The sequence below is a fragment of the Aristolochia californica genome, unplaced genomic scaffold, assembly GCF_029961685.1.
Source record: "Aristolochia californica isolate CCGP_79_NKW_82.1479 unplaced genomic scaffold, dmAriCali1.0.hap1 SCAF_6, whole genome shotgun sequence".
In the NCBI taxonomy this organism is placed as follows: Eukaryota; Viridiplantae; Streptophyta; class Magnoliopsida; order Piperales; family Aristolochiaceae; genus Aristolochia; species Aristolochia californica.
This window is the reverse complement of record NW_027182257.1, coordinates 42,865,133-42,877,743: the sequence shown is the minus strand read 5'-3', so window position 1 is coordinate 42,877,743 and position 12,611 is coordinate 42,865,133. Positions and strand designations below refer to the sequence as shown.

The 12,611-nt window shown below is 41.7% G+C and overlaps 1 protein-coding gene and 1 pseudogene across 1 annotated transcript; one reads left to right on the top strand and one right to left on the bottom strand.

The window, feature by feature from the left end:
* The first annotated feature begins 161 nt into the window (after positions 1-161).
* On the top strand, positions 162-2,766 carry LOC137934720 (stem-specific protein TSJT1-like). Its single transcript, XM_068779222.1, has 4 exons — positions 162-400; positions 1,338-1,578; positions 2,061-2,181; positions 2,434-2,766. Exons 1-4 carry the CDS (start codon positions 216-218, stop codon positions 2,619-2,621), a joined length of 735 nt encoding a protein of 244 aa, XP_068635323.1. The 5' UTR covers positions 162-215; the 3' UTR covers positions 2,622-2,766.
* A 368-nt stretch (positions 2,767-3,134) lies between these two features.
* Positions 3,135-12,222, bottom strand: LOC137935461 (meiotic recombination protein DMC1 homolog; annotated as a pseudogene).
* Positions 12,223-12,611: the final 389 nt, after the last annotated feature.

The window sequence follows — 12,611 nt, the reverse complement described above, 5'->3', positions numbered from 1 at the left end:
CTCGGCATATGCTAAATAGTCGTATTCTTCTTCCTAAGAAGAGTGCCATGATAAGGGTAGTTTAGGAAAAAGGGACATTCTCTAATTTGAGTTTTTTCAATAATTAGTGCGAAAATCTCAAAAGTTATAAAATCTAGAGTTCTCTTCTTCGTTAGCGCACATACCTTCATTTTTTTCTGCAAGGGTGAGTTGTTGTGGTCTGGTTGAACGAGAAGATGTTGGCGATCTTTGACAAGTCGGTGGCGAAGTACCCAGAAGGGCTGAAGACGCCTAAAGCCGAGGCGGGTGGATCTCTGACGGATCATTTTTCTTCTCTGAATCCAGGAGCTGTAACGATGAATCTTGGATCTTCTGGTTCAATGGCTTACGCTACGGAAAAGCAAAACCCGCTTCTTCCGAGGTAAGAGGATTATGTTCTCAAATCAATCTCTTTATCCATTGTTCAATTTTTACATAAATTTTACTTTTTTATTTCAAGTTTTTGGCATCCGGCAGAGAAATTTAGATATTTCTTTCCATTTTGTGTTAGGATCTTACCGATCTTCTCCCTTTGTTCTATTATATTTAGAATGCGACTAAAACAAAAACAAAAAAAAAGTGTTTTTATATGTTTTCTTTGGCAATTTCTGAGTTTAATTTGGGAAAGATGGAGGTCTAAATCAGATACGTGCATTTGTTTCTGTCGTAATCTCTTTTCAGAATGAGAATCACTGATGACAATATTTTAACCTTTGTCTGTTGTTCTTTTGCTCCCATCTGTAATCAGACGCTGTTGGACTTATATGTTTGATTATTCTTTAATCATGGAAATTTATCATTCACAAGATCTATCTCATTGGTTTATACGGTTTCTGTCTTTATCTGCCTTAATAATTCTAGAGGTTCTGGTTATGGAACATCATAGTGGTTTTGGATCAAGGGAAGTTTGTGCAAAACCATCCTTTGGCCTCATCATTCCCACCTTTTGCTTGTAATTTCTCCTCACAATGAATTAGAATTTTAAGCCCTAAGACCCTTCTTACACAACTTCTCTTTGCATCATTCTCACAATGTTTTCAAAATGTCATGGTATACTACTCTTTGGTTAATTAGTACTTTTACTATAATTCTCTAAGGGTAAACGAAAAGATAAAAATGAGAATTTGACCATTATTATTCCAAAAAATAGTTATTAAAAATGAGATAACGATCAAATTCTCCTTATCACTAACTATTTTTGGGAATAATAACTGTCAAATTCTCATTTTCTTTTCTTTACTTTTCCATGGGTTCCAAACATACCCTATGAGAAATAAACCGTCTGCGGAGAACTCATGTTTCTTGTTCTCTATTTTCAGATTGTTTGCAGTTGTGGATGACATATTCTGCCTCTTCCATGGGCATATCGAAAACATTCCTCTTTTGAAACAGCAGTATGGATTAAGCAAGAACGCTACGGAAGTTAGCATAGTAATAGAAGCTTACCGGACTTTGAGGGACAGAGGGCCTTATCCTGCTGACCACGTTGTGAGGGATCTCCATGGAAAGTTCGCATTTGTTCTCTTTGACAGTTCTTCAAAAGCTGTCTTTATTGCTGCTGTAAGTAAACTGTGCAATTTTTTTCTTTCCAACTGTTTCAAGCACCGTTGAAAGGGTTTTCAGTTTTCATGTCTTGTGTGCATTGCTAATACAAAATCAGTTTCTTAATGCTCATTGTACTTGCTTTACTGAAAGGAGTTGTACATTTCAACAATATTCAGACTAGTGGCTTATTTGAACCAACCCAACAATGTATGTGGATGATTATTATTATTTTTTTTTACAAAACTCCAGCAGCATTCAAGAGATGTTTGTGGTTCTATCAAAACATAGGAATTGTGAGGTTTTATGAAGAAATCAACTATATTAGGATACAAAGCCGGTCCAAGCAAACAGTGTTGTGATTCAGTCTCAAAACCCTTTTGGATCACTATTTGGGTGATACTAGTTCTCAATATTCGCTAACTGGACATATGCTACTGTTCTGTTTCATTTTTTGCCTCATTGTTTGTTCTTAACATTCTTTTGGTTCATGGACTCAGGATGCTGATGGGGGTGTTCCTTTTTTCTGGGGGACCAATTCAGAAGACAGTCTTCTGCTCTCTGATGATATTGAGATAATAAAGAAGGGCTGTGGAAATTCATACGCACCTTTTCCAAAAGGTACTTTTTAATGTGTGTGCAAAATAGGAAAAAATGTACAAATGGAAAATTTTCTTTTCTGGTGTTTACATTCTTAAAATAAAAAATAAAATGAAATCTATGGTGTTTGTGCTGAATTTAGATTATGAGGGATTTACACTTCAATACCTCTTATCTCACAAAATGTTAACAAGCAGAATGAGTTTCCGAAAAAATAAACTAAGAAACTACAAACAGAAAAAAATTACATGAACTTTGTTTGTGTGTTCCCAGGATGTTTCTTCACATCTTCAGGAGGCCTGCAGAGCTTTGAGCACCCACTGAGTAAGGTGAAGCCTGTGCCAAGGGTTGACAGCAAAGGCGAGGTCTGTGGCGCCGACTTCACCGTTGATGCACAATCTAAGAAAGAACCGGTCATGCCTAGAGTCGGGAGTGCGGCTAACTGGTCCTCAGGTTACTAACTTGAGTCAACTTATGTATGGTTTCCCTTAACAGTCTTGTTCTACCTTATTTTACCGCACCATGAGACTCTTGAAGCATTTTCACATGGACAAAACTCGAGATGATAATGACATATTTCGACGATTTCCAGTCGCTTTTTAAGCATGACTATTTGTTCCATGTATTTATCTTCATTAGTGCACTTTTAAGATAACAGAATTCTTGACTCTGGTCAATAAACGGGATATGAGTTTGGATTTACCATATCTGCTACACAGAGAATCTTATATTAAAGCAGTCGGTAATAAACTACATAGTCCAGCCAAAGTCTGACCTTTGTGCTGATAGTTCCGGCACTCTCCTTGGTGCTAGTAGACGTAATTGAAACAGGGAGTATGATGTAGTAAGTCTAGTGCTGCTACAGTATGCCTAAAATTTGACGATCTACCATCTTCAATCTTTTGCGTCGGCAATGCCTCCTGGAGTAATCTGGAAGACGTGTTTGCGTTAAGGGAAACGAATCGAGTAATCAGTCAGCCTGGAAGCCCTATCAAACCAAAAACCAGTTTGCTGCTCTGTCCTAACTGAAATTCGAGGATAAGTATGGATTTGCTGGTCTGCATGAGATAACAACAAACCAGCAAATCCAACTTATAATCAGCCAAATGAGTCTGGAAATCACATTTGAGAAGCTGATAATGTGAGCTATTAATTGAAAGAATTGAGAGAAGGGAAATGAGGATATAGCTTCTGCTTCAGGGAGACTTGGAGCGTCGAAGACCTTGCAAACGCGCTGTTCACCTTTGCCTTTCCTAAACATGAGCCGAACTGTGGACGTGTGTGCCAGTACGTGGCCTCCCGCCGGCTTCTTCGGGTCTGATATGAAGACTCCGCCTCCAGTATCCGCAATGACTGCATCACAAGATCAAACAGTGGAAAGCTTCGGTATATGTTTCATTATATCTAAAATGAGAGTTGGCTCGGGAACCGGCTTTGTCCCGTTTCTACTCTACGTAACAAAACTGGGTGTCTTCCTTTGTTGGAGAAGACCCTGGAGAGTTTATTGCTCTGTCAAACCTTGGTTTGTCATGTAAACCGCAACATTGAACTCTTCGGCTATCTTTGTTATCCGAGACAGCATCTGCGCCAGCTTTTGCTGCATAATTTATCAGTAGTTTTAACGTAGGGAGTCCTCGGGCTCGACGGGCTGCTTGTAAAAGAAAAAGGGTTTCGGTGTCTTTGTTAATTAAGGCGCACCTGACTCTCTGCGAGCTCGCCTCTGCCAGTGAAATCCACACGAAAGAGAGCAATGACGGAGTCCACGATCTGCAAGTGGATCTAAGTGTTAAACGTCTCTGCCGACAACGTTTCTTGTTTGCTTGGGCGAATTTGAAGCCTTTTCTGCTGGCCACGTTTAATACTCACCAATAGTTTGAAAGGTTCTTAGGACATTTTTGCTGCGAGGCCCAGAAGCAAGTTGTGTTGATGCTCGTAAGTGTATGCCCGTGCATAGAGGATCTTCTCGTTTGAAAGAAAAAAAGCAATTCGTTGAGATACAATAAGCAACTTTAGCGTCCTCTAAATGTTCTTGTTCAAAAGCAAACCCGGAGCAGGTTAATTCAAAGAATTTCCCAGTAAAGCTTAGCCCAAATCTTTTTACTATGCTCGATTATAATGCTCGAGGACAGCTCCTGCATCCATCCCAAATCTCTTTGCAATCGGAATGATTCGATCTGTGTTATGAAAAAACCGATGACAATAAAGAGACAAGTAATCACATGACACAAAATTTTACTTGGTTCGGCAAATTGCCTACATCCACGGGAGCTGCAGAGGATTTTTATTTCTTCAATCAAAAGAATCACAATACAAGTGAGACCAGTATCTTTCTTTTCACCTTTTATATAGCCAGCAGAGACCCTTCTCCGCAGCGTCGACCAACATATCCCGTTCTCTGCAGAAATGGTGTTATCCTTCTCGGCCTCCTCTTCCGGCAACGACGAGGCACAACAACCTCTCTTCCGGCAACACACAACAGCCTTTCTTCTAGCAACGGCGAGGCACAACAGCCTCTCTTCCAGCAACAACGAGAACGGTCCTGAGCTGCTGTTTCTGGGCAGCAACAGTGACGACCTCGCTCTTCCGGTGGCAGTTTGAGTACCGCGTTGCTGTATTTCTAGCAACAGTGTCAAAGCCCCGATTTTCTCTTTTGCTCTCTGTTTCCCGAAGACACACCACGAAGAGAGAAAAGGAAATCGAACGGAGGGAGATTTTAATTTTCCCTTTAGTGTAGCCTACGCCAAAGGGCAAATTAAAATCACGAATGCCTTTCATTTTCTGCTTGCACGTGTGGACCAAATTCCACCGTGCTCAACAATTCTCCCACTTGGAGACTGGTACACCCACTGTATCACCCTCTTCCTCAAACATGATATCCACTACCTCTGCAACTCACTACTCTTGTCTTCATGCTAGAAGACCAACTGAAGTTACGCACAACTTCAGTTTCTCAAGTGTAACACCCTTTGTCAACATATCAACAGGGTTCCTACTTCCACAAATTTTCTCAAGTACCAACTGTCCATCATCTAACAATGATCGTATAAAATGATACCTGATCTGAATGTGTTTTATCCTGGAATGAAGTGTTGGGTTCTTGGCAAGGAATATGGCACTCTGCCTATCGCTGTAGAGAGTGCCCTTCTGATTTTTCTTGCCCAATTCCTCCAAGAAGCCCTGTAGCCAGATTATCTCCTTTGCAGCTTCTGATGCTGCAATGTACTCAGCTTCTGTGGTAGACAAAGAAACTATTTTCTGTAGATTTGAACCCCATGAAACTGCAGTACCACCCAGAGTGTAAACAAACCTTGTTGTACTTTTTCTGCTATCAATATCTCCAGCTAGATCAATATCAACATAGCCCCTCACTTGTAAGCTTTTTCCTAAGAAACACAAACACGTATCTGAGGAGCCTTTTAAGTACCTCAGAATCCACTTCACAGCTTCCCAATGTTGTTTTCCTGGGTTACTTGTGTATCTACTCACAACTCCCACTGCATGGGCAATATCCGGTCTAGTGCAAACCATAGCATACATAAGTGAACCAATGGCTGAGGCACAAGGAACCTTACTCATGAAATTTAGTTCCTCCTCTGATTTAGGTGACTGATCCTTGCTGAGTCTGAAGTGACTGCACAAGGGTGTGCCAACTGGTTTGGCCTTATCCATATTGAACTTGCTGAGTACCTTTTTCACATACTCAGCCTGCGAGAGTCTCAACGTGCCTCTGACTCTGTCCCTGACAATTCTCATACCAAGGATTTGCTTCGCAGCTCCCAAATCCTTCATTGCAAAGTGCTCTGACATCTGCTTCTTCAGATTATTGATCTCATCAATACTAGCCCCTGCAATAAGCATGTCATCCACATACAGTAACAGAATGATGTAAGAATTGTCAAAATACCTGACATAACAACAGTGATCTGCCTGACATCTGATGTAACCTGTACTGGACATAAAGCTGTCAAATTTCTTGTACCACTGTCTAGGAGCTTGCTTCAGGCCATACAAGCTCTTCTTCAGTTTGCAAACTGAACCTTCCTTTCCCTGTATTGCAAACCCCTCAGGTTGGTGCATGTAAATGTTTTCTTCAAGGTCTCCATGAAGAAAAGTTGTTTTCACATCTAACTGCTCAAGACATAAACCTTCAGTAGCAACCATGGACTGTACTAACCTGATGGTTGTGATCTTCACCACAGGAGAGAAAATCTCAAAGTAATCAATACCCTGCTTCTACTGAAAGCCCTTTACAACAAGTCTAGCCTTGTACCTCTTACTGTCATCATGCTCAGTTTTCACTCGGTACACCCACTTGTTGTGCAATGCCTTCTTCCCTGGTGGAAGTTCAGTCAACTCCCATGTCTGATTTTCTAACAAGGAATCCATCTCTTCCTTCATTGCCAACTCCCACTTGCTAGAATTTTCATCTTGCAAGGTTTCTTCATAACTCTGCGGTTCTCCACCATCTGTCAGCAAAATATAATTCAAAATAGGTGAGAAACGTTGTGGAGGCCGAATAGTCCTAACTGACTTGCGAACTGCAGCTACAGGAGTGGACAACTCTGGATCTGACTGAGGAATAATAGGAGTGGGTGCACTGGACCCACTCTCCCCGTCACTCGCATCTCTGCACTGCACTGTGGCCTCTGGTAGGTCATCCAATCCCACGAACTCGGACTCCTGAGGAGCTGCTTCAGCAACTGTACTGGACTTGTCCTTGTATACAATTTTCTCATTGAAAATCACATTCCTGCTTCTTATAATCTTTCGACCCTGATCATCCCAGAAACGATAGCCAAATGCCTCGTTTCCATAGCCAATAAGATAACATTTCTTTGACTTGGCCTCAAGTTTACTACGAGCATTAGAATCAACAAGAACATAAGAAAGACAACTAAAAAGTTTAAGATGAGAAAATTTGACCTCTTTCCCGCTCCAGGCCTCCTCTGGCAATCCACACTCCAACGGAACTGATGGTCCTCTGTTGAGCAAGTAAACTGCAATATTGACTGCATCTGCCTCAGAAAGTAGGTGGTAATCCAGCGTGCAACCTCATGCTTCTAGCACGCTCATTGATGGTTCTGTTCATACGTTCAGCAACTCCATTTTGTTGTGGTGTCCTAGGAATGGTTTTCTCCATTCTGATACCTTGAGCTACACAATATTCTTTGAACCCGCCATCAATATACTCACCGCCATTATCAGACCTCAAACATTTCAGTTTCAAGTTTGTCTCTGTTTCAACCATGGCCATCCAAATTTTGAACACATTGAATACCTCAGATTTATGCTTCAAAAAATAAACCCATACCTTCCTACTATGATCATCAATGAACGTGACATAGTAACGAAAACCTCTAAGGGATGCCACTGGGGAAGGTCCCCACACATCTATGTGCACAAGGTCTAGTTTTTCTTTCTTCAGTGTTCTGCCACCCTTTAAAAAACTGACCTTCTTCTGTTTCCCCATAATGCAACTCTCACACATACTGAGATCAACTGATTTTAGTTCTGGTAGCTTGCCTCTAGACAACAGTTCTGTCATACCCCTCTGACTCGTATGGCCAAGCCTGCAATGCCATAAATCTGTTGTACTTTCTGCAACGGTAGTAGCAATAGTATTAATCAAACCAGTAGTCGAATAGAGTGTACCGATTTTCTTACCCCGAGCCAGTACCGATGCTCCTTTGGTGACCTTCCAGGTGTTATCTGAGAACACCACTGAATGGCCATAGTCATCAAGTTGCCCAACAAAAATGAGGTTCTTCTTCAATTCAGGAATGTGCCTGACCTTTTGCAAGGTCCATTTGTTCTTGTTAGGAAGTGCAATGTCAATGTCTCCCATCCATACCACGTTCAAGGCCTCTCCATCAGCCAGATATACTTTCCCAAAGTCACCTGCAACATAGTTTTGCATTATCTCCTGATGGTAGGATATATGGAATGAAGCCCCTGAATCCAGTATCCAGTCATCAACTGGACTATGAACTACAAGTAATAATGCATCTTGTGTGAGAGTGGATGGAACCACTCTCACACCCACCCCGCCCATTCTTGACCTCCTCTCACGGGATTCGAACGCGGGACGTGGCGTGCCTAGCTCTGATACCATGTTAGCGGCTAGCCAATACAACCCAACAGACCGATCTATTAGGTGCGGAAAGCTACCGCCTACAAGAGTGGACGGAACCACTCTGACACCCACCCCGCTCATTCTTGACCGCTTTCTCACAGGATTCGAACGCGGGACGTGGCGTGCCCAGCTCTGATACCATGACAACGGCTAGCCAATATGCCCAAAAGACCGATCTGTTAGGTACGGAAAGCTAGCGCTTCCAAGAGTGGACGGAACCACTCTCACATCTTGTACTTCTTCAGTTACTGCATTTGCACTATCATTCTCGATTTTCTTAGGGCTTTTACAGTTTCTCTTTAAGTGGCCAGCTTTGCCACAGTTCCAGCAATTTGCTTGCTAACCAGGCCTTGACTGACTCTTGCCCCTGTACTTTGACTTTGATCTGTTTCTCTTTGAGTTCCTGTCATGTGATCTCCACCGAGAATCAACATTCAATGCGAAACTCGAACCCGAAGTCTCGCCTGAATCCTTCTTGCGTACCTCCTCAGCCAAAATCAAATCACGAATATCATCATATTTCAACTTTGATTTACTGGCAAAATTACTCACAACCATTCTCATGGCTTCCCAACTATTTGGCAATGAAGCCAATAGTATCAGTGCACGTATCTCATCGTCAAATTCAATTTCAACATATGATAATTGATTTGTGATAGTATTAAAAACATTCAAATATTGTGCAACAGATGTACCTTCTATCATCTTCAAATTGAATAACTTTTTCATCAAATAAACTTTATTATTCGCTGAAGGCTTTTCATACATACCTGACAAGACCTCTAAGAGACCCATAGTCGTCTTTACCTTACTAACGTTGTGTGCAACGGATCTCGACAGGGTTAGCCGAATAATCCCCAGAACCTGTCGATCCAACTGATTCCAATCGTCTTCCTCCATTTTTTCCGGTTTCTTCCCCAACAGTGGAAGATGGAGTTTTCTCCCATGGAGGTAGTCCTCTATCTGCATCCTCCAGAATCCATAGTCCTTGCCATCAAACTTCTCGATCTCCGATACCTTCACTTCGTCTCCAGCCATCATTTTTCCCTCAGCCAAACCTTTGCTCTGATACCAGTTGTTATGAAAAAACCAATGACAATAAAAAGACAGGTAATCACACGGCACAAAATTTTACGTGGTTCGACAAATTGCTTACGTCCACGGGAGCTGCAGAGGATTTTTATTTCTTCAATCAAAGGAATCACAATACAAGTGGGACCAGTATCTTTCTTTTCACCTTTTATACAGCCAGCAGAGACCCTTCTCTGCAGCGTCGACCAACAGAGCCCGTTCTCTGCAGAAATGGTGTTGTCCTTCTCAGCCTCCTCTTTCGGCAACGACGAGGCACAACAGCCTCTCTTCCGGCAACACACAACAACCTTTCTTCCGGCAACGGCGAGGCACAACAGCCTCTCTTCCGGCAACACACAACAACCTTTCTTCCAGCAACGGCGAGGCACAACAACCTCTCTTCCAGCAACGGCGAGAACGGTCCCGAGCTGCTGTTTCTGGGCAGCAACAGTGACGACCTCGCTCTTCCGGCGGCAGCTTGAGTCCCACGTTTCTATATTTCCAGCAACAGCGTCAAAGCCCCGATTTTCTCTTTTGCTCTTTGTTTCCCGAAGACACACCACGAAGAGAGAAAAGGAAATCGAACGGAGGGAGATTTTAATTTTCCCTTGAGTGTAGCCTACGCCAAAGGGTAAATTAAAATCACGAATGTCTTTCATGTCCTGCTCGCACGTGTGGACAAGACTCGACCGTGCTCAACAATCTGGTCGGCAGGCAAGTTAAGGAGTAGAAACCAAATGAATCGTCACAATGCTGGGCAACATCATTTAAGCATTTCAGAATCGGCTTAGTTTCGGTCATCCTACGAGCAGTGTATTGAGGCCCTGTCCTTTCCGTTACGTGCTGAATGGTGATGAACAGGTAGGGCCATTATCAACGGAGAAGCGGATGTTCTTTACCCAAATTATCAGCTAAGATTGAGGCTGTCGATTGCAGTGTTGAGAAAAGACTGGAAACAGAATTCCGAAAAGGATACAAAGTTCCCTCCGTGTCGATATATGCAACTTTTCCATTTCCTCCGCGCATGCTTAGTGGAAGCTGCAGAAGGTGTCAGCCAATCAATCTAGATTACTATTGCCCCAGTCGGGTGCAGAGTCCGACCTTCGCGAGCAATTCTAAGTTTCTAACAGTGGATCCAATCTACTATAATTTTGAATTGAAAATATTACACGTTGGAAAAGTAGTGATTGATATGTATGTAGCTATTTTGGGGGTATTTATGGCCCCTTGGTTTTTCCTGTTACCCGCCAAATTATGAAATGCTGACTTTTATCGGGCCAGCATTAAGGACAGCAGGAGTCGCGCAAAGATTGTTTTACCTGTGTCGACACGCAAAGAGTATGTGCTAGCTGCGTCTTCCCCGATCTGACGATGAGAAGTAGAAAATGATAAGCAATAACTAAAATAAATGGCAAATTCAAGGTAACAAGTAAAAGAAGTACTGATTAGCATCCAAATTCAAAATCGGATGAATAATATTTTGTACAGGTAGCTATGTCCGACCTAAATTCTCCGAAGGCTTCCGTTATTTGCAGCGTCTCGATCCCACCTCCTAAGATGTAGACAAGGATTGAAAATATTTCAATAGTTTCGTCGTTCAAAACTTTACCTCCTAAGAGTTCGTCGAGGGCTTGGCTGCCTGTGGTGATTCGGATCACCGATTTCCGCTGTCCACAGACACAGGAGCAATTGCAGTTAGTAACGCAACCTCGTTGAGCGCTTAAACGGAGTCACGCAATCCCATGCCTCGGGCAAGAAGCTAATGGACTCCAGCATGCGGCTCCGATCATAAGCTTATTTTTCGCCAAACTAGATCCTGTCGTGACTTCAACAGCTAAGTCGCCACAAATTAGAGCTTACTCTAAGCAAAACGTCGCTTCCAGTCACGTATCCGAAATTCTGAGGACGAAAATACATTGCCAGAAAATTATTTCAGGCTTAATATTTGGTGAGGATGTAGAAATTCAGATTAGTCGGTATTCAGGAATGAACGGAGTTCGTACCACGATCTTCTCAGCGGCCTCGCATATCTTGTCGACTTTTGCCTCCGACAAACCCTTCATGCTTGTCAAACTCTGTAAGAAAAACCAAACATTGATGTTTGAAAATAACAGAATATAATGACTTCAAAACCGTGAAATAGCGTACTTTCTTCGTTTGCATCATCAAACCTCTGCATCTTGAAGCTTTTTTATGTCTCCAGCGTTTATGCCTTGAGATATCACTGCGGTAAAACAGAACTCCATGATGAAAAACAAGGAATTTCTCATATACTGATTACAGAATTTCTGCTTGTATCGGCCAAAGGAAAAACAAGAAATCTAATTGTAGCCGCAAGATTTTCGAAAATCGAAGTAAAATCCTATAAAACGAAACTAAATGTACCAGAAAACAGAAATACAAATTATACATCTAAACGAGTAACTTTTCAATTCAAGACTGGATCGATAAATCGAACTGTAGAAGAATTTACAACGAGATCCACATATGATAAAAGGTGAACAAAGAAGTCGAAATTACATTTATCGATGGCTTCGAAGGCATCTTCTCGTTCCACAAGCTGCAGCTGACATTCGGCTTCAGATCTGAGATAAAAACCAAGCACAGAACCTCGCTATCATTAGCAACTCAGCCAAATTTCCAGTTGAAACTAGAAAAGAAAGCCTGATATAATCTCTCACCTGTAATCTATCATCTTCGTTTTTGGCTTCGTTTTTCAGATTCAGGAACAAACAAAGAGGGAAAAGTGGATGAGAAAGCTGAAACAGGGAATTTTAGGAGACGCGAATCATAGACTAAAATATTCATGTGGAATTCATTAACAGAGGGAATCCTCTATGGACTCTGGCAAGTGTGACCTCTTGATGATTACTATCATTTTGCTAAAGGGAGTGTCTAATTATTCACCATTATAGGATTCTGAGGCAAATTATGTAATAAATTGAAGTTCTATGGTCTTGCTCAAGGGGGAGTGCTAAAAGGTGTAAAATAGGTTCTACCTATTTTTCAGGAAAATGTTTTCTAACTAGAAACTAAATTCCTAGGGTTTACATGCAAAAAATGATATAGATGTAATTTTTATATTATTTAAGTTATAAATTAGGGAGAGAGATATGTAAACTCTAATTTCTCATATTTTTTCTTTCTACAAAAATTTAATAGGTCATATAGGCCTAAGTGGGGATGAATCCGGATTACAAAGACTAAGTAGAGATGGGGTTGGATTTCCAACCTCGTTTTTTAGTTA